General features: G+C 36.1%; 2 protein-coding genes across 2 annotated transcripts in view; one reads left to right on the top strand and one right to left on the bottom strand.

Annotated features, from left to right (window-relative positions):
* Window positions 1-417: 417 nt before the first annotated feature.
* LOC130219052 (major histocompatibility complex class I-related gene protein-like) overlaps window positions 418-22132 on the bottom strand; it is a 26815-nt gene continuing 5100 nt past the window's right edge. Inside the window, exons 4-9 of the mRNA XM_056451323.1 lie at window positions 3291-3575; window positions 3099-3209; window positions 2539-2603; window positions 636-666; window positions 518-523; window positions 418-431 (exon numbers count right to left, since the gene is read on the bottom strand). Coding sequence (XP_056307298.1) covers window positions 418-431; window positions 518-523; window positions 636-666; window positions 2539-2603; window positions 3099-3209; window positions 3291-3575 — 512 coding nt within the window. The remainder of the gene's footprint in view (window positions 432-517; window positions 524-635; window positions 667-2538; window positions 2604-3098; window positions 3210-3290; window positions 3576-22132) is intronic.
* Window positions 12947-17725, top strand: LOC130219532 (hereditary hemochromatosis protein homolog). The gene is made up of 6 exons (XM_056451956.1): window positions 12947-13063; window positions 13215-13460; window positions 14068-14331; window positions 14416-14700; window positions 14775-14885; window positions 17384-17725. The coding sequence occupies exons 1-6, from the start codon at window positions 13009-13011 to the stop codon at window positions 17422-17424; spliced, it is 1002 nt and encodes a 333-aa protein (XP_056307931.1). The 5' UTR covers window positions 12947-13008; the 3' UTR covers window positions 17425-17725.

Here is a 22132-nt window from a genome sequence, read left to right on the forward strand (position 1 = left end):
ACATTTAACAAAAATTGGTGTAACTAAGAGGTAATATACAACCAAGAAATGATTCATACATGCAGATTAACTAACCTGTGTATCTTTATTTGTCACATTTGTTGGCTGGCAAATATGTTGAAACAAATCTATACAAGCAGACAACAATAGAGTTAATAAATAAAGTGTGAAAGAAATAACAGTTAATAAAAATGTGCTTTTTTGAGCTTTTAACCATATTAATTAGCATACTGGACATGATCTTTTTCTGTTTGCTGTTATTGATGTGCTTTAGTAATTACTATTATTTAGTAAGTTTGCTTTAGATATTACTAATACTATTACTAATATCGTGAAGAAGCACGAGTGAACCCTCGCTTGAATCCTTGACCTTTGCTTTCACATTAATCTGAAACTACCAAGACAAATAATGGGCAATTACCAGCTCTGACCTGCAGATGGGGATACAGCAATACAGACACAACTTTTAACTCTCAACAAGGGAATTACAGTGGAAATGTAGTTGAACGGTACTGACCTGTTCCTGTTTAGAGACAAGAAACTCTTATGACAGTACATTTGATTTGTTTGTACAGTGTATATTTGGTTTGATATTTCTTGCATCCATGTTGATGTGGGTCAGGCTGTTACATTACCGTTGCTGTTCTTCAGAATTTTCTTCAGATGCTGAAAATTAGAAAAAATTGATTGAGAAATCATGCGTCATTAAATGAATCTTACAGTACACATTAAAACTGGAACCCTCAATAATACAACAGCTTCATTTTCATTTGAAGAACTGTAATAGCATAACATTTACAAGCAACAAAACTATTTCATGCAGCTTAAAATATAATGTCTTGGCTAATCAAGCCATATTTCAGTCTGTCTGGAAGTGTAATAATTAATGACACACCAAATGAAAATGAAAATGCAGTGCTTAAGTTTTTACTGAACCAAGGATCAGTAAACATGTGCTTTCATATGAGGATGAGGAAGTACATACAGTAAAACATGTTCACACCGGAAAGCTGTGATTTATTTCTGAGTGTTTTTTCACCGATAATCAGACATCAGAGAGGGTGTCTTTTCTTACAAACAAAAACACGACTCCTCTGATATCAGATGTCCAAATGTTTCCATAATATTGTGTGAACTGCTTTCATGTCACAAGGGTTCAGGAAAGCTCGTGTTACTGCACCACCAATCAAACTCAAAGATGTTTTAGTATTTGAAACATCAAAAAAGACGGCAATATGATGTTTAGCATTCATCCATCTTTAAAATTTCTGAAGAATATAAAAGACCCAGACAACTGTATGTGCAAAGAAGATGCAATTATTTTACTGCCATGTACTTTTTGAGAACAATGACAATTTTACAAATAATTCTTTATATTGTTTGTGCATTTGTCTTTTGTACTGAAACATGCAGAAATAAAGGTTTACTTACAAGAAGTAGCAGAATATTCACAATTTCTACATGAATCTAAAAACAAATGAATTATTTTAGTTATTTGCAAAGGTATATTTCATACAGATACATAGATATATCTTATATATTGACCTTATTCTTGACGTTCGAGTGGGTGCAGCCATTAGAATCTTTTTTGCTCTACACACCCAGTATCATTCACTTCTATTGTTTTTTAGACATTACAAACAGCTTGTTCTGTTGCTTAATATTACAAACTTACAATTTCTTATTTATTTATTACATATTTATTGCCACATCAGCAACTTATGGCTATTTCGTGGCCAAATGGATATACTGTCGCCTCTGGCTTGCATGGTTCGGGATCTGTAGAGCTGCGCATCGTTGGATTTGCTCTTTAATATTTGGACTCTCAGTAGTGATTATTAAACCACACTGAACTGAGCTAAACTGAACTGAACTTAAACACTACAAACTGAACTACACTGTTCCTATTTACTATGACCTTTTATGTGAAGCTGCTTTGACACAATCTACATTGTATAAGCGCTATACAAATAAAGGTGAATTGAATTGAATTGAATACATTAAAATATTACATGATAAAAACAAATTCGTATTATATAAAAAAAAATTACTTAGACAAATATATAAAATATAAATAGATAAAATTAACAAAAAAATTTATTCAAAGTTAAATATGGTTTTTCAGTTCTATTTTTGATTAAAAAAAAAGTTAAACTCTTCCTGGTGGTACCTTTTTAAAAATGTCCATCAAAGTACTCTCCTTATAAAATTTTGTCTAATGGAATTTAAAGTTCTACATTCCAACAAAATATGTTTGATGGTAAGAGCAGTCTGGCAGTTATTACATTTAGGTGATTCTTTGTTATTTAATAAATATGAATGTGTCAACCTAGAATGTCCAGTTCGACATCTGGTATAGACCGTCTGATCATGTCTGGTCTCAAAATTATAATTTGCTAAATGTCTTTCATTTATTTTCGGGTTAATTTCATATAATTTGATGTAGATGCAGTTGTCCCATTCTCTTTGCCATGTTTCGTTTATGTACAAATTTATGGTGGGTTTCAAGTCATCAGGAAAAATTAAACAATCGGTCACATTCAAGGAGATAGCCTTTTTTGCAGTTTCATCTGCCAGTTCATTTCCACGTAGTCCCATATGACCTGGAATCCAACACAAGATAATGTTGAACTTCTGATTTTCTAGTGTTGTAATTTTCTTTAAAATCATGGACATTATGGGGTGATCATACTTAGAAGCATCAAGTGCTTGAAGACAGGATTTGGAATCTGTGCAAATTAAAAAGTTACGATGCTGTGTCCTTTCCATTCGATCTAAAGCCATATTTATTGCATAAGCTTCTGCTGTGAAATTGAACTTTCTTACAATTTCTTATTATATTATTCTCTTTTTATATATAGTCATGGACACACTTGTTTGTAGAAAAAGTAGTTTGACCATTTTTTGCTATTTGTTATTCCTAGTCATTACTCCAAGAGGCAACTGAATCGGAAGTTCTAAAACAATCCCAAAAACAACTGCACATCCACATCTCAAAATAAGGCCAATATAGTAAATTTGGTTTCTTAAAGGTTTCTTAAGACTGCAAGTTCCACAAAATTGCTCTAAACCCATATTTATATTAAATCTGGTAATACCTGCTCTTCGTCTTTTCCATATCAGAGCTGCAACTCCAACAACCAACATCAGAACCAAAACCATCACAATTAAAGGGATCACTGATTTAAATGGTTCATTGTGATCAAACTCTGAAACATAAGCACAGGTTGAAAAACTGATTTTTTAAAATTAAAACTGGTTAGGTTATGATTTATGTAAGCGTTTATTACCTAAATCAATGTCTAGCTTGTTGTCGAGATTGAGTAGTTTGGCAGTGCAGGAGTATTTGTGTTTTTCTCTCTCCTCTGCTCTGATCTCCAGACTCTTCCTCATCTGGTACGTCCCGTCTCCATTGGGCAGCAAATCTCCTCCAGTGAGCTCATGATCAGATACAGGCTGTCCATCTCTCAATAGGGTCAGGTTGATATGACGAGGGTAAAATCCTGTCGCCAAACAACTCACTACAAACCCTCCAAAATCGGAAGCTTTCTGAATGAGTCTGACTCGTGGTTTCACTGAGAAAAAAAAGACAATGACAGGAATATTCTCTATATATTTTAAAATGTACAGTTATCGATTGTAAATAATAGTGTACCTCGTTTTTTAACTTGCGCTCCTCTCTTTTTAAGGTAACTCTTAAGGGTTTGTATACAGGCTGGGTAATATAATGTTTCATGACGCCTCATGGACAGTTCCAGAAATGGTTTTCTTTCTAGTTCGGAGTTCGTTCGAGTTGTATTATAAGTGAAATTGCCATCAAAATAAACCAGTTCATCAACTGTTTGCAATTTAAAACTGTTTTGGGTGATCATTCGTCCAGGTTTGTCATCACTCAGTTCACAAAGACTCATTACCTGAAAGACTACGTGACCTGTTGAGAAAGAAAGTGATTCTTCAAGCCTTTTTGCACCCTTGAAAGGAATCATGACATGATAAAAAAGCTCTTTCGACATATTAAATATCTTTGTACTATTGTATATCTTCCTTCAACACAACATTTAATAAAGCTCTTTTTAAAATAGGGCCTTGTTTGGATACAAATTGGCATGATCTCACAGCAAAAAAGTATTTATAAATCAACATTATATGTGAACCTCAAAGAAAAATCCTTGTCATGACCCTAATCAAGATATTTAATAAAAATGACATTATAAATAACTTATTTTATCGTTTATAATCATTCAGCTACTGTAAATGAACTTACTTTCTGTGTGGTTGGTTGGTTTTAGATAGTATAATTTCCTTGTAAAATAAACACGCACATGGTCAATTATAGAATTGAGGTTATTTGGATCCACAGCATCATCTTCATCGGTAGTATTTCCTCTCGCAACATACATCTTCGTCTCTGAATTATAATATCCAACTATCATGTCGTCCAACATAACCGTGGCACTAAAAACAGGGAATTGTGTATCTCCTTTAATGTATGTAAAAAGCAACGTTAAAGAGTGAGAACCTGTGACAGAAAAAAAATCAAGTTAATACACAGAAGTTAGAAAATAATTAGAAAACGCTCTTTAAAATAGTTTTAGATGGAGTGAAGTTGTTTTAGATATGATTCCCATCAGAATAAAGCACATGTCCTGTGTAATAAATCTGCACCCATGGTAATTACGAATATATTACTATTGGATAAGGTAAACAATATATAATTATTGCATTTTAACAAATTGTGCATAATAAGAGTCATGCCCTACAAATGCTTACAGGTCTAAAAATCCTAGATTTAAGGAACGTATCCAAATCAAAACTTTTCTGTCGTTAAAAAACTTTACACACAGGTTGGCTGAGGACAAAAATGTCAATGTCAAATAATATTTTACTATTTATTTTTTTAAAGTTGGCTTTATATTTGCACATTCGCTCATTTATCTGTCTCTATATTGTTTACCACACTAATTTGAATATTTGGTCAGAATTAGCATGCAAGTATGACTTTAAAACAACATTAGCATCATCTAATAGACTCTAAACAACAATGCTGCACATTGATAATCATTGGCTGCTAATATGATTTCCCAATTTAGGATTTGCAAAGAATACTTTTATGAAATTATATTATTAAGGAGAATGTCTGAATATTCAAAAACTTTACCTCTATGCAAAATAGGATTAATTTATTATCTAACCCCGACAAGAAAATTTCCTTTCATCAAGTTCACATACATGACACTGTAAAATCTTCCTGTAAATAACCTGATACAAGGTACAACAGGGGATCCACCAAAAACATTCTGTCATAATATCTACAAACATGTAACATTAGGCTACTTTTCATAGTGGGTGCTTGTTAAAGCGGCTAAATCAGACAATCCAAACCATGCATCTCCCACGTTAGCTCCTTAATGTACCGTTATACAGTATGTGCGTGTGTGTGTAGAATCTTACCTGTTAAATCAGACGTAGGAAGTAAAAACAACCACGCGATGAAACTGAATGTGTAAGTGTTCATTTTGTTGTCGGCGCGAAATGTCCGTAAGTTTTAGAAGATGTTCGGTTTTGATTTGAGAATCAGCAGATGAGCGTCAGATCCTACATATCATTACGTGTTTAACGTGAAATGCCGTGGTATCTGAAACTGAAAGGAAATTTACCGCGTTTTGGACTTTTTTTAGAGAAGTAATGGACTAAACAAAACTGATCCCCTCCCCGCTCTCAACAAGCGACATGGCTTCATCCTATTTCACATATGCAGCACCCTTCACAGTTCACGTGATTTCGAAATTGATATAATATGGAGAGGACTTTAAAATTTAGTCACCCTCTGAGAGGAACTAAAAAAATATCAAAATAAAAGCCTGCCTAATAGTGTCTACTAGTTTCTAGCGTATATTTTGTGTACGATTCAACTTCTATATGTCAGGCGTCATATGAAATATATTATTATAATATATAGGCTTTGTGTAACCTATAACTGTTAATCAACGCAATCAGTGTCTGTCTTTGTTACACGTGTCTTACTGTAGCTTTACTTTTTTTAACTAAATAAACTTTTATTTAGAAAAGAAGAAATGTACAATATAAATCAGGAGGTAATCTGTAAGAGACTGGAATACAAATACATACAATTACAAAGTGATAAGAACAACAAGTAACAAATAAGAAAAACAGAGAAAAAAGAGAACAAAATAAAGAAAGGGGAAGTACAAAATTAAATTAACACAGAAAGCATCTAGCAACTAACTTACTGGAAGCATGATATTTTATGTAAATTTCTATTAACTTGCAGAATATTTTTGTTAGATAAACGTATAGCTTTAAGCAAGGAATCAATTTCAATTAAAAAATGGGCAAATGAGGGAGAGGATTTAAGACATTTTTTGTTTTTGAGAAAATTTTTGTTTGTGAAGAAAGAATTTTGCATATAATATAAAAAAGTAATAAAAAAAAAATTTCTTTTTTTTTGGACTAGAACAATATCAAATAATATCTTTCAATTTAAAGATTTGTTTTGTTGATTGTGATTTATTCAAATAATTATATAAAACCTGGGTTTTTAACCTGCTTTTGTTCAGAGGACGATGGACCGTCACACAACCATTTGATGTGACAAACATTAAAACCGGTGAGACCAATTAGACATGCTGTACATTGAATTCAATAACTTTAACGAAGACATGTGACACTACTGATGACTCCTAGATTAAGGAGACTTCCAGATTAGTGTCTAGTCAAATTCCTATTGGTTGGGATTTGTCATTTACATATATATTCTTAATTAATTTTTAATTTACAGTTTTATCGATTATTAAATAATGATCTGATTATTAACTTAAATAAACTCTGGTTATTACTGGTTTGATTATTTGTCATCTATGTTTTCTATTAACTTTTTCTATTTTCTGATAATTTGCTTTATTATTTTCCCACTTTTGATTGTGAGGAATCAGGGGAAACGTGTTTTAACATGTAAGACATAAGAGAATGTTGTAAAGCTGTAATTTACATTTACATTATATGCAACTAAGATTGTTCAGTAAACTGTTCTTAACATCCTTAATTTGTCTCCTGCTTCTGCTCTTCTCTGACTTTCTCAGTCAACTCCTCTATAAGAGTTTCAGTCCTGGATTGGTTAACAGGTTCGTGTATTGGTAATTTATGCTGGCTTGTTGTCCAGAAACTCAGATAAACAGACATTTTTGAAAGGCGTGTTCTGGTAAGGTAAGGTCAAAAATTTGGAGCCAAACATTAGTGCAATAAAATCTTTAAGTGCTAAATGTAATTTTTTATCACTCTTAGTGGTAATATTAAAATGACATGCTTCATGGCTCAATCATAAGGTTTTATTATGATTATTAACAACATTGCATTAGCTAAAGACTATTAAATACATAAGGTACATGTTGTAATGTTGTAACTTTTTACTCCTTTAGACCACTATATGCCACAATGCCTACTTTTAGTTCAGATGGATAAAAAGTTTTGTTTTGAGTTTGATAAACAGGTTAATATCTCAAACGATAATTACAATGTAATTACAATTAACATACATAGCAAAATATTTCATTTTTATTTGTACACAAAATACAAAAAAAGTTACAAATGAATAAATTGATACTAAACACGACACTGTCACAGCACTTTATATATAAGCTGATTTCTGCAGATTCTCAGTAAGATTGAACAGCAATATTATTATTTCTCTTGGTCCAAATAACATGATTAAGTAAAGATTCTAAAAGATCCTATATTATCTGAAAGGAAAACATAAAAGTTAAATTAGGCCTACCACTTTCTGTCTGTACTGCTGTGCTGTTGTGCTGGCTTCTTTTCCAAATGTATACTGCCAAACCAACAAGTGCTGTAGCTGTACGAACAGAACATATGTGAACAACAACATAACACATATTAACAACAGAGATCATCAAATCTTCCCACACCTGCAGTTTCCAACAGCAAAAAAATTGGTAAGGGTGATGGAGTGATTTAGTTAAACTGTTCTCAGTAGCACAGAGATATCAGTAGCCTATATCAGTATATGAATATATGTCACGTTTAGGTAAAAGAAAGAGGCGAGGGCTCCAGAATGCAAGGAATGATATTTATTTAAATAAACAAAATAAACAAACAGAAATTACCGCATAGAGAAAAAACATCAAAGCTGGGCTGGCAAGGCAGGACTGGACACAAGACAGGATGACTCCAACACACTAAGCGAAAGACAATGAACTGGCACAGGACAGCAAACATGAGGAGAATATAAGCAGAAATAATTAACACACAAACAGGTGAACATAATCGACCAATAATGGGTTAAGGAGGGTGGGATTAGACAATAAACGGGAGAGCACATGACACAACACAGCCATAAACATGCACCACGTGCTAAACACAACACCAACATGAGACAGGAGTACACGATGAATGAAAACACTCACCGTGCACTCACACGCGCAGCGTGCAAGTCTCATCCGAAACAGAAACCAACTAGACTGAGACACTGGGAATGAAACACCACCCTGCAGACAGACGAACATTAACACCAGGACAAGAGCGCGCATCTCAAACACGCCCAGACCTCACGCGCCCGCATCAAGCGGGAACGCGCACGGTCCAAGTGCACTCATGATGGCACTTATACAGAGACACAAAAGTAGGCACTCATACAATGACAAAAGCAGTGCTCGACTCGAGCACAACACACAAGACATGACAGGACTAGTGTCTGGACTCTGCCACTAAAACAAGAATTAACAAGACCAGAGTGGCAGAACCCTGACAATACAGGCTTTGAGGAAAGGCTGGTTAAATCTTACCGGTAGCAAGGTATAAAAATGGTAGTTTCGCTCTACTTAAATAAGCTCCACTTTAATTCTTATATCACAACTAGGGCTGCACGATTAATCGATAAATGATCGTGATCTCGATTTGACCCTACACATGATCATTATTCAGCTTTTCACACAAAATTCACACAAAAAATGTCATTTCTGTCTTCATTTAATGATATATTCACGCCCGCAAAATCACAATTGAGCTGACCGTGAGCTGTTTGTTTACTACCGAAAGAACATACGAGTGTCCACCAATGATGGCTACTTTAGTGAACAGAACCTGCAAAGGCTATGAAAAACATACAATAAAGCTGTAAATAGTGTTCTGTTTGAGAGCCGCGTGGGAGGTATGATTTGCATCTGAGTGTTTTTTTCTCACAGTAACAGCGGCTATGAACCGCATTGGGCAGTGAAAGTGAAACCGACACGAACATGATATAAATGATAATATTGCATTTTAAGTTATGATTATGACAAGCATTTCATGTGTTTCTTTTTTTCTTTCATAGCAAACACAAAGTGTTGTGCATGAAAATAAATGTTTACGGGGTAAGTATAACTATTCTAACCTATATAATGTTGAATATTATGCAAGAGGAAATCTGACGACAAATGTCTGATTTTATCAGTGAAAAAAATGGTCTAATAATGTTGTCAATGACAAATAACAAACATATGTCTCGAAAATAATAATTCAACTTTTAGAATTATGAATAGTTGTATTCTGATCTAATTATTTTACTGTGCATGAACAAACAAGACATATTTAAAGTCTATTCAAACCCACCATTCCAAGTCTATATAAAATGCAGCATGTGTAGCAGAAGTTAAACCATAGAATTTTATTAGCTTATAAACCTTCATAATTCTGTGGCATGTGCAAACATGTTATTACATTAATCCTAATAATGGATTGAACATTGGTTAACATCAGTGAATTATTTTATTTCATCACAGGTTGTGCCTCACTTCATTTTATTGTTTTTTTTACTTGGCTTGTTTGCTGTAATGAATAAACGTTTCAAGCAAAGTTCTTAAAAGTTATGCCAGCCCAAAATAAAATTTATATCAAGAGGTTCAGGGCTAAGAGCCCAACTAAAGCAAACACTTTTCTCCATGATGGTGACTTTAGTCTATGTGGCCCACATATGTTTTAAGATAACTGGGCCACATTAGCCATATATTCTCTGGGCCACTTTAGGCTCACAGCCACATTAGCCAGAGCTAACTGTGCTGAATATATGCCAAAAGTGGCCCACATACGTTTTAAGAGAACTAGGCCACATTTGCACTTACACGTGTGAGCCACTTTAGGTTTAGACCCAGATTACCCTTAAATGTAAATGCCACATTTTTGCAGACTGTGGCCCACATTTGTCCTCATTTGGGCCAAATTGATCATTTTTCACATGGGCCACATTAGGTTTACCTTCAGATTACATTTTGTCATAAGTGCCGAATCTTTGCCCTAAATGGCCCATAAATGAATTTGAATCTTTGGCCACCCTTTGCTATTGTACAGGTGGGCCACTTCAGGCTCACATTCATTTTGGCTGGGCCGAAGGAATACCACCAGTGCCGCATAACTGCCTAAAGTGGCCCACATTCGTTTGCTATCTGGGTTGTTTCTTTTGTCAATGACAGTACATTTTATTTTTTTTCTTGATTTTTCTTTCACACATTTTTGTAGTGAGAAAAACACAGTGTAACTTTTTTCTACCTTTTAGATCTTTTAAACTAGTGTGTTCAAAATGTGATTCAAACTAGTCAAGGTGTCTGCTATTAAATGACATATTCATTCATTCATTCATTCATTTTCTTTTTGATTTTGTCCTTTTATTACTCAGGGGCCGCCACAGCGGAATGAACCGCTAACTTATCCTGCATATGTTTTATGCCCTTCCAGCTGCAACCCATCACTGGGAAACATCCATACACACTCATTCACACACATACACTACGGACAATTTAGCTTACCCAATTTATCTATACCACATGTCTTTGGACTTGTAGGGGAAACGGGAGCACCCCGGTAAGGAAACCCATGCGAACACAGGGAGAACATGCAAACTCCACACAGAAACGCCTACTGACCCAGCTGAGGCTCGAACCAGCGACCTTCTTGCTGTAAGGTCATTGTGCTATACCCACTGCACCCCCGGGAGGAGTAAAATGTTACAGTTTAATAGTATGGGTTAGTTGTAACCAGTTACAACAACCCTTAAATAGGCCTTGCAACGCCTATGGTTGTAACACACCCTGGGCTGAGATGTAACATGTTATGTTACTACCGGGGCAAGATCTAACATAATAACATAAGAACTGTAACCAAAAAATTTTTTTATTATAATTGGTGTGTGCCGCTGTTACAAAGCTGTTTTTTTTAAAAAAAAAAAATGTTATAGTCTTATTGTCTGAATCTAGAGTCTGAACATCAGCAGATCTACCCTACAGATAGGTACCCTACATGTTGAAAAGGCACTTTTCTTGCAACGACTGAATAAGCCATTTAGAATTAATCTGACGAAGATGATGAAGATAGAGACTTGGTGCTACCCAGTGGAGATTTTTCTGTTTTAAAGAACACCTTTAGTATTTTACCCCTTTTTCAAGATTTAGGATAAGTAATTTGTCTCCAGAGTGTGTCTGTAAAGCTTCAGCTCAAAACATCCATCAGATTATTTATTAGACCTTTCAGAACATTTACATTTTCTGCTTTGAACCCAATGTAGCTGTTTTTGTTGCCTGTGCCTTTAATGCTAGTTCTCCCCGCCCACCATTCCCACATGTCTGTCAGTGTGTCTCCGTCTTCAGCAGATAAACAGCACAGTGACAGACATGAAGCAAGCAAATCTCACATAAAGTTTGTGAGAAATACTACAGTAATAACTTTCCCAATGATTATTTGATGTATTTGTTGTGGAGTTAATTTAAGCCTTTCAGCAGCAATGAGTCACACACAATGTTGTTACAAAGTTCACATACACACACAGACACTCACATTTAACTTTGCGCTGTTTTTGCATGGCAAATGTGACAGGATACGTGTTAATATCCACTGCTGTATGGATATTTGTTATGTTAATGTGCAAAATTAACCTGATTTAACATCCACAAACCGGGATTAAAGCATCTTTTATAATTGTACTGACATACAGCTATGGTGATAAAGTAAAGACAGTAAAATCGCAGTGATTCATTACAAACATGCTGTTTTAAAAACATTTTAAACTTGTAAAACTCAATCTTGATCACATTGGATGATGATTGATGATCCTAGCGAGCTGAACAGATCTTTTAATCCCAGTTGCTTTACGCACATCCTGTCTTGTTGATATGATTATACACATTACTACGAAGACATGTTAATACGCAGCTGTCAATCAATTCGGTGGGTGGGGAAACCGCACTCCTTTGTCACGTTGCGGTCGGCCTCAAAATGGGAGGGACTTGGGTAAGAGACTTGGGTAAGAGACTTATTGTGTTTCTATCACTCCAATATGACTGTGGACACACTATACCTACACACAGATCTGTCCAAACAGCTTACAAAATATTATTTTTATCATAGGTGCCCTTTAAAATCAAATGTCAAAATGAAAAACCTCACTAGTGGTTTTTACTATACGTAACACCAGGGGGAGACAGAGACCATTAAGCAAGCTGGGATAAATAACCCTCACAGAAACCGTTAGAACAGCTCTGATGGTTCTACTGCTCTTTCATTCTTCTTTCTTTCATTAAAATAGGGGAAAACCCTTAGATACCGCCAGGAATACATTAAGAAATACTGTAGTACTTCATAGTATGTTTTAGACAATGTAGTAAAGTGAATATATTGTAGATATTATGTATTCATATTTAATGTTAAGGTCTTAATGTAGTATATTGGGAGGCTGGGGGTCAAGTGTTCAGGAAACTGCTCTGGGAGAAGTGAAAGAGGGAGATGATAGAGCACCAGACCTGGAGCTTATGTTTGGTTTTACTTTCAGTTAGTCCTGTAGGGGCTGTCGCTGTCCGGTTGTTTTCTGCTTATTTATTTACATTAAGTTGTGAAAACCTTTCCTGCCTCTTTCTTTCCTTGAACTGTGAGTTTGAACTTTGTTACAGACGCTTTCAGAGAACGTGGCCATACAAGAGGAGCACATGTTTTCACCAGCCTGAAAACAACATGAGATTTTTGTATTTTCTGTGTTTGCTGTCATTGCCAACAGCTGTTGTTACAGGTAGGATTTGCTTTTAAATCAGCTGAAGAAGCTTATGTATTTTAATTTGTATGTATGCTTATTTTACACGTTACTTTTAAGAAATGTCCTATACACATTTTACCACACAGTTAATTGCAAATTAAAGTTGTTGTCGTTATCTTTCTGACAGATTCCCACTCCCTGTGGTTCCTTGTAACTTACATCGAAGGAGAGACTCCATTTCCTGCATTTAGTGTTGTATACATGTTAGATGACATCACAGTCGGATACTACAATTCAGAGGCAAAAATCTGCGTTCCCAGAGGAAACACCACAAATGAAGACGAGGAGGTTGATCTCATAAGTTATTACCTAAATGAATATTACCCTCCAATTGTGGAAAGATTTATTGGACTTTTTAAGAACAAAACAAAAGGTGAGCTCAATAGGAATATTCAACATGTGGACAAAAGTTGCTTAAAATATCAGTATCACGTGTTCGCCCTGATGGGTGTGATTCATTGTTCTGTTTTCCACCACACACAGAAAAGGGAAATAGAAATGTGTAATATAATTATTATTAGCTTACTGAAAAATTTAACATTCATCAAATTCAACTACTTACACCTCCAGTTTTTTTTACTTAATTTATTACCATATACAGTATGAATCAATTTAATTTAATTTATGCTTCGTTATTTAGTTCTAAACAATATTATCTATGCACCTTATCATTTGGTAACAATGAACTTCATAATAGTCCTCATAATCTTTAATAAATTATCATAGTCTTCTAAAAGACTATGATAGTAAAAGTAACGGTGTCATACCGCCCCGTAGCATTCATTTTAAAGATTAAATGCAGCCATACGTAGCTCTACATAATTCGCAATCTCCAGAAAAGTACGTTTTCAGAAGGAACCTATGTTGGTTTAGATTACTAGCCCTGAGTCTCAAACCTCTAATCTTGGGAGTAGATTTCCATTCAGCCCTGATTCCACAGTTACAGTAGTTGTTATTAAGTTTGTTCTCAATCTTTACAGGTCCTGTAGTTCACCAGTTGCTGACTGTTTGTGAATTGCCAGACAAAGACGATGTTGGACAAATGATCACTAAGATTGCTTTTGAAGGCTCCACAACTGATGAAATGCATTTTATTGATGACACATTGACATTTCAAGGCATGGAAAAAGTGACGAAGCTACATCTAGAGATGTTCAGATGGTTCCATGCCATGGCATACAAACGCGGCAAACTGATTCTCGAGAAGTATCTGAAAAAGAGAGCAACTCAAAGGAAGAGGAGAGGTAAGATTACAATGTGTGCTTCTCTGTGCTTTCAATATATTAATAAAGAGTTTAATTTCTAATATTTATTTATATGCTTTCCAGTGAAACCGCGAGTCAGACTCATACAGAAAGCCTCAGATTCTGGAGGCGTTCGAGTGAGTTGTTTGGCGACAGGATTTTACCCTCGTCACATCAACCTGACCCTGTTGAGAGATGGACAGCCTGTATCTGATCATGAGCTCACTGGAGGAGATCTGCTGCCCAATGGAGACGGGACGTACCAGATGAGGAAGAGTCAGGAGATCAGAGCAGAGGAGAGACAAAAACACAAATACTCCTGCTCTGCAAAACACCTCAGTCTGGACAACAAACTCATCGTCACATTGGGTAATGAGATTTTACAGAAAACTCAATCTAACAATCAAAACAAAAGTAATTTAAGTCTGTGATTCATGTTTCAGATTTTGATCACAGTGAACCATACAAATCAGTGATTCCTTCAGTTCTGGCGGTTTTGGCTCTGATGTTGGTGTTTGGAGCTGCAGCCGCTGTATGGAAAAGACGACATACAGGTACAATGAGTTTTAAAATTAATTTATGTATTTACATTTGTGTAACCTATAACTGGTAATCAACAGTGTTGTGCAAGTTACTTCCAAACTGTAATACATTACAGATTACTTGTTACTCTTATTTAAAAGTAATCCCTTACCTTACAATATTACTGTCTGTAGCATACCTTGATTTCCTTTAAACGAAGCAGAGAGTCTCTGACGGGTGTAATGAGTTTTATTCTGGAACCAGCATAAACACCGTGAAAACTAGAAGTAAACACAAATTGCACGAAGCAAATTTACAATGAATTACTACACATTTACAGTGCATTATCATGCATCTGCACGCAGTGCACAGCAAAAGAGCTATGTAAAGCAACCTATAAACAATAATTCACTCAGTTGACAATTTCAAAACACAACAGTTTCCACAAATAAACAATTTAGACATTTACATCATAATTTGAAACACAAACATAAATTACACACCTTACTCACCAAGGGGTGCTAGCTTAAACCATAGACTGTGAAATATATGGACGTAGCATCCGTGACGTCACCCATAGGTTTCTGAAGAGCGCAAAAGAAGCCACAAGTAGGCGCGGCCAACCGTCGCCATTTTGTTCGCGCGTCATCGCACCCACGGCGGGATACCAAACAAGGGCAAAGAGGCGGAGAGTGGGCGGAGCTACAGACACCTGCTGGCATTTTGCTTAGACCTGGCAGACAGACTTTACTTTGGGAGAAACGCTTAATACTTTATTACCTGCGACTCGTTTGTGTTCTGACCACATGTGCTTGGCTGTACACTATATCAGTAAAGTGATTAGACTTTTAAAAACACTGTAGTAATACATTGAGCCTCTAAACATTGCTCTTATGACGTTTTTCTACAGGAGGTAAACGCGAATTACTTCCAAACACTTCAGATGTGTGTGTGTGTTAGTGAATGCAAGACTATTGATAAAATCCAGCACAACACTGTATGATAACGCTTCAGATGACTGATCTAGAGCCTACAGCTAATCAATCTGTCACATTCTGGAGTGCTTTACGGGTCTAAAGAAAATATTAATGATCAATGATCTTAAATAAAACAAATACATTTATAGAGATGGTGTATAAGTATATAACTTTACTCACATGGGAAAAGGAGGCCACGTGAACGGTTTGTGAGCACAATTAAATGCACACAGCATCCCATATCATCTGATAATTGTAAGAAATAAGTCCAAAAGGCAGCTGACTGTGTAAAGCCACATAAAACAAAAGAAAAATACGATGAATATGCCGAGATCAGTGGCTAATCTGCCGGATTCAGCTGAGGTGAAGTGACGGCGACCAGCGAGACCTAGCTGTCACTCAAGTGGCCACGCCCTTAATTATGCAAACTTAAAATAACCTAATATAAAGGAAATGGATGAGTTATAAAAAAATTCACCCCCCTCACAGTTGTCATGGAGGGTAATAATAGCTATATGAACCAAAATCGTTCTTTGTACCAGGCTGTAAACACCTTTTTTTCTGTTGTAAAGTTGGCCATTCTAACAGTGGGCTCAATTGCACTTTGCTCTATTATGGAGCCAGGACTAGCGGAATTTTGATGAATTGCAGTTTCAGTTACTTCCGTATTGGCTTCCCGAGGGAGAGCGGGAGGTTGCCGCTTGGCTTAAACACGTAGCTTCTTAATTTAGTGATGGTCATCTGGCTAATCAGTACACGGGAATGGTAAACATGAGACAATGCAACAAAAACAAACTACATTATAATGCACATCATCGTGCTTAGAGAAATTGCATTAACTTACATTTGTCACAGGAGTTTAATCACCAAGCTTCTGAGATGAGAGTGTTTTGATGAGTGTGGTGTAGTATGATTATACAGGTTCCGGGGTTTGCCTTAAAGCCATTAACCTGAATTAGGTGAGTGAAAATGAACCATCTATAGTGACCTCTTGTGGCCATTTACACTGTCTCAGAACTGTAATATGTTACATTACTCTTATATTACTTTTTAGTTACTTTCACCAAAATAACTGCAGAATTAGAACTTAACATTCTAAAATTACTAAATGTACTGCAGAGCATTTTACATCCAGTAGAAAGCGATATGATGTAGCAGAATGACTGTGACCTATCCAGGCTGCTAACAATATAGTACATAATTGGCTATGTGAAGGCTCAAGACAATGCAAGAAAGGATGACAGTCAGAATCACAAATGTCTTAGTGTAGCCTGTGTCTTGTTTATATTCATGGTTTCAGAGGATGAAGGAATGTCACAACCATTTGATGTTAAATAACATTAAAACCATTGAGACCAATTAGACATGCTGTACATTGTAATCAAGAACTTTCATGAAGACATGTGTCAGTGAAAGCGGTGTCAGGTTTTTCTCTCAAATTTTGCTGATGATTTCTAGATTAAGGAGATTTCCAGTTTAGTGTATAGTCAGATTCCTATAATTGGCTGTGAATTGAAATTAACATTTACTAAACAATATTTTTGTATTTTCAGCATCTGAAGAAAATGTAGAAAACAAAAATACACCCAAATGATGTGATGTCCTGACCCAAAGCAACATGGATGGGTGGAGGAACTTGAGAGCAGATTGTCAATATTGTCTTCAATATGCAGTGAGCTTTATGTGCTTAAAGAATCTAACAAAGAATATTGCAGCGTGCGTGCGTGCGTGTGTGTGTGTGTGTTTTTGTGACATATCAGGACACAAATCTGTATAATGACATAGGTATGACACAGGTATTACAAAAAGGAGGTAAAATATGAGGATATTGGTGACGTCCTCATTTCTCAAAATGCTTATAAATCCCACAGGATGAGTTTAATCAGAGAGAAAAGCTGCACACAGTCTCCTGTGATGGTTGGGTTTAGGGGTAGGGTGGGGTGAGGGCAATACAATATACGGTTTGTGCTGCATAAAATAATTGGAAACCTATGTAATGTACCCATTACATAGCCATTTGTTTCACAAAAACAAACGTGTGTGTGTGTGTGTGTGTGTGCGCGTGTGTGTGTGTGTGTGTGTGTGTGTGTGTGTGTGTGTGTGTGTGTGTGTGTGTGTTGGTTTTGCTATACTTGTGAGGACCAACTATTGAGAAACAACCAATGTTGTGAGGACATTTTTCTTTGTGAGGACATTTTAGGTGGTCCTCACAAATAAAATGCTTTAATGGCCTCCAAAGAGCCTATACTTGATGCTGTGCAAATTTCAGCAAAAGTCCTCACAGCAATAGTAAAACTGAAATTTGGTGTTTAGCCTTGTGTCCGCGAGCTCCCCCATCGGTCACACACGTGTACTGCAATCTTAAATCTCGGGAGGAGGAGCATGAGTGAGAGCGGATTTTTCCTATTGGACGACAGCTCCCTCGCTGGGGAATTTTTGTGATTGGCCATTTCAGTCCCATTGCTACACTATGGAGGAGGAAGGGGAGAGGAATGGCTGATAACATGATTAAACTAAACTACACGAGACCGGTTGGCAAACTGAAATGTCATGTTTGTAATATATACCTCACGAAAATAAACCAACTGAAGTCAATTAGCCAATAAACACGTTACTACACGTTTACTACATTAAAACCTTGGTTAATTTACTGCTGGATTTAATGTAATTACATATGAAATTATACATCATTAAAATGGTTCATCAAGACTCCATAATAACACCCTTATAATGTTAAAGTGAATGTAATTCCTATCTGGAGCCTTTGAAAAGCCTTTAGTTTCATACGAGCATCAGCCGCATTAGTGAAAGCACTCCTATATGATCGCCATGACATCGCGTGACAAAACTGCACCTCTCGACACTCAATGAACAATAATGAAATGTTTAGTGTCTTACCTTGTCTGATGTTATAACTCTAGAAGCTGACTGTGCTGTTTCGTCGCTTTAGTTTCCAGTAAAGTCAAAGATAAACTCTGTAAATTCTCTTTGCAAAGCCGTGTCCTGTTTATGAACAAAGGTTCGTTTAAAATGACTCTAGCGAATCAACGTCAATGATTCTAGCGAGTGAATCAGTGAATCAATTAAGCGTTCGTAAAGACGTCCGTTCATTCTAGAAAGCATCGGTTGTTCAAACAAATCAATTCAACTCAACTATTGATTCTGTGATGAAATTGACTCGATTTACTTCACTCGCCGTTAAGTTTCGATTTTCTAATGTATAATTTCATGTTTTTATCTATATTTATTTATATTAATCATTAATTAAATACGATCTTAATTAACATTAATCTCAACATGAATCTATGAATGTCATTGCACTCATTCTACCTGAGCCTCACTGAACGTCTGAAAATACATAATATCTACAACTTATTAAATGTTTTTCACCCTAGCCCATCAGTCACCAGCAGCCTTAGTACATCACCATATTTTACAGTTGAATTTACATATTAACAGATGATATTTACACTTGTGCAAATGCCTAATGCTGTAGAGGTGTTATAAATGTTGAAATAAAATACATTAAAGTACATATAATAAACAAATAATAAAGTACACGAGGCACTATAGGAGTAGTGAAAGTAGAATACTGCTTTTAAGGAGCATTTGTTTCAGAGGGAGGCTTGGGGGAAGGAGCTGCTTCTGTGTGAGCTGCTCTGAAGCGCTGGGCATTCCTAGTCTTTACTCAAAAAAAGACTGTCTATACTGTTACAGGTTAACATAACCAAAAGTAGATAGATTTATAGAGCACATGCACACCGTTAGTGCTGAACAGCCGTTCACTAGAGATGTGGTGTGGAGGAAAGATGTACAAAACTGCAGGGTGAGAGTGAAGTGTGCCCAGTGAGAGAAATGAAAAGAGTAAAAAGAGTAATGCAAGGTAAACTAAAGCATTCAAACACTCTTCCAGTCAGGCGTGATGTCAGCTCTGTGTCAACCTTATTTAAAAACAACCAAGGTTGATCAAAGTATTTCACAAAGTACAACACTAAAACCGTAATATAATACATAATAAATCACAATTATATATATATATATATTATAAAACACTGGTAGAGTTGTCGTGTCCTCAGCTAAGGTTGCCAGCCGCCCTGTATTAGCCGGGACATCCCATATGTTGAGCTTGCCTGGTTTGTCCTGTATGTGATTTCCCATGTCTTGTTTATTGGTTGCTCCACAGATTGAAGCAGCAGTGGTGTTGAGAAGGCTTTACTGATTTAGCTTTTAGTTTTAAATGTTTTATATAATGTACAGTACAGAATGCATCCTTTAAACAGTAAATGTAAATATGATGCAATGATGGAGTGCATATGCTAATTTGCATGGCTGCACTAGTCAAATTATGTCACATATTTCATAGCAACAAAGTTGGCAACCCTGTCCTCAACTTGACAGAAAAAGAGACGATTTAGAGTCCTTGAGAGTTCAGGCAATTCTAAAATGAATGACGAGCTGCTTTACAAGTGATGGTCAGCTACAGCAAAGGCCTAACCACCTCTGGTGATGAGCCTTAGTTTAGGCTGCTAGTTCTGTTGAAGCAGACTGGCTGTGATATACCGTGTACACACTGATCCAGCACAACATTATGACCACAGACAGGTGAAGTGAATAACACTGATCATCTCTTCCTCAAGGCATCTTTTAGCAGGTGGCATATATTAGGCAGCAAGAGAACATTTTGTCTTTAAAGTTGATACGTTAGAAAGGAAAATGGACTAGTGTAAGGATTTGAGTGAGTTTAATAAGAGTTTAAGTGAGTTTAATAAGGGCCATAGTGTAATGGCAAGATGACTGGGTCAGCGGATCTCCAAAACTACAGCTCTTGTGAGGTGTTTCTGCAGTGGTCAGTTCACTCATCTAGTGAAATCTGTTCAAGGAGGGAACAGTTGTGAAGCGCAACTTATCACGGCTCACTGATGCTCATGGGAGTAAACGCTGGCCCACGCCGTCTGACCCACACATGACTGCTGAAGAAGTTAATGTGGTTTTGATAGAAAGGCCACTGAATATACAGGACATTCCACTGAATGGGTAACATTTATGTCCCCAGAATATTAAATATATAAAAATGCATTAAATTAACTCAAAAATGCATTTTAGTAACAATCAAAGAGTCTTCAAATTTAACAAACTGCAAAATTTAGAATAAATAATTAAAATCATTATTAAAAACTATGTAGAACACTAAAAAGAGCAGCTGCTGCATGTCTCCACTCCCTGCTTCTAACATTTGCTAGAATATATTGTTTAAAATCCTTCCAAATTAGTTTTTTTTTTTGCATTTACATGCAGTTTTATATCCAATCAATGATTTCCTATTTAAAAAAAATAATAAATCTGAACATTTGTGATGAAATACACATTTTAGTCGTGTCCCCAGGTTTTCACTCATTACTGTTACCCTAACACATTTACCCCTTTGATTAACTTGGGACATTCCATAAGGCATATTTTCAACAGGAAGTTTCATCATCCAGATCTTTTAAAGGCAATGGGAGAACAAAGGGGAAAGTCTTCTCATTTTATTAATTCATTTTAAAAATACATATCTTTGATAAACCGCTAAAACTTGCTCCATATCCTCATGCTATTAGCATGTGTGCCATGTGGCTATTTAGCATGAATTTGATAATTTTATGCTGAAAACTCACCCTCAGACCCTCAGACCCGTTACTCATATACTGTAAGCCATAACAGGACTGAGTAATAGTAACAGGAGTGAGATGCGTTCTCTGTTTCATAAATAATAATGCAAAACATTGTTAATGTAAGATGATTTACTTGAATCTTTTAGGTTTCAGTTACAATTACTTATATTGTAAATGTACACTCACTGGCCACTTTATTAGGTACACCTGTCCAGCTGCTCATTAATGCAAATTTCTAATCAGCCAATCACATGGCAGCAGCTCACTGCATGTAGGCATGTAGACATGGTCAAGACGATCTGCTGCAGGTCAAAGCGAGCATCAGAATGGGGAAGAAAGGGGATTTAAGAGACTCTGAACGTGGCATGGTTGTTGCTGCCAGACGGGCTGCTCTGAGTATTTCAGAAACTGCTGATCTACTTGGATTTTCACACATAACCATCTCTAGGGTTTACAGAGAATGGTCCGACAAAGAGGAAATATCCAGTGAGCGGCAGTTCTGTGGGCGCAAATGCCTTGTTGATGCCAGAGGTCAGAGGAGAATGGCCAGACTGGTTCCAGCTGATAGAAAGGCAACAGAAACTCAAATAAGCACTCGTTACAACCGAGGTCTGCAGAAGAGCATCTCTGAACACACAACACGTCCAACCT

Source organism: Danio aesculapii, chromosome 25 (genome assembly GCF_903798145.1).
Source record: "Danio aesculapii chromosome 25, fDanAes4.1, whole genome shotgun sequence".
Lineage (NCBI taxonomy): Eukaryota > Metazoa > Chordata > Actinopteri > Cypriniformes > Danionidae > Danio > Danio aesculapii.

Bases quoted from the DNA above. Each gene is read 5' to 3' on its own strand.
- LOC130219532 (XM_056451956.1), top strand. From the start codon at position 13,009: ATGAGATTTTTGTATTTTCTGTGTTTGCTGTCATTGCCAACAGCTGTT. The intron at 13,064-13,214 runs GTAGGATTTGCT...TCTTTCTGACAG, and splicing joins GCCAACAGCTGTTGTTACAG to ATTCCCACTCCCTGTGGTTC. The intron at 13,461-14,067 runs GTGAGCTCAATA...CAATCTTTACAG, and splicing joins TTTTAAGAACAAAACAAAAG to GTCCTGTAGTTCACCAGTTG.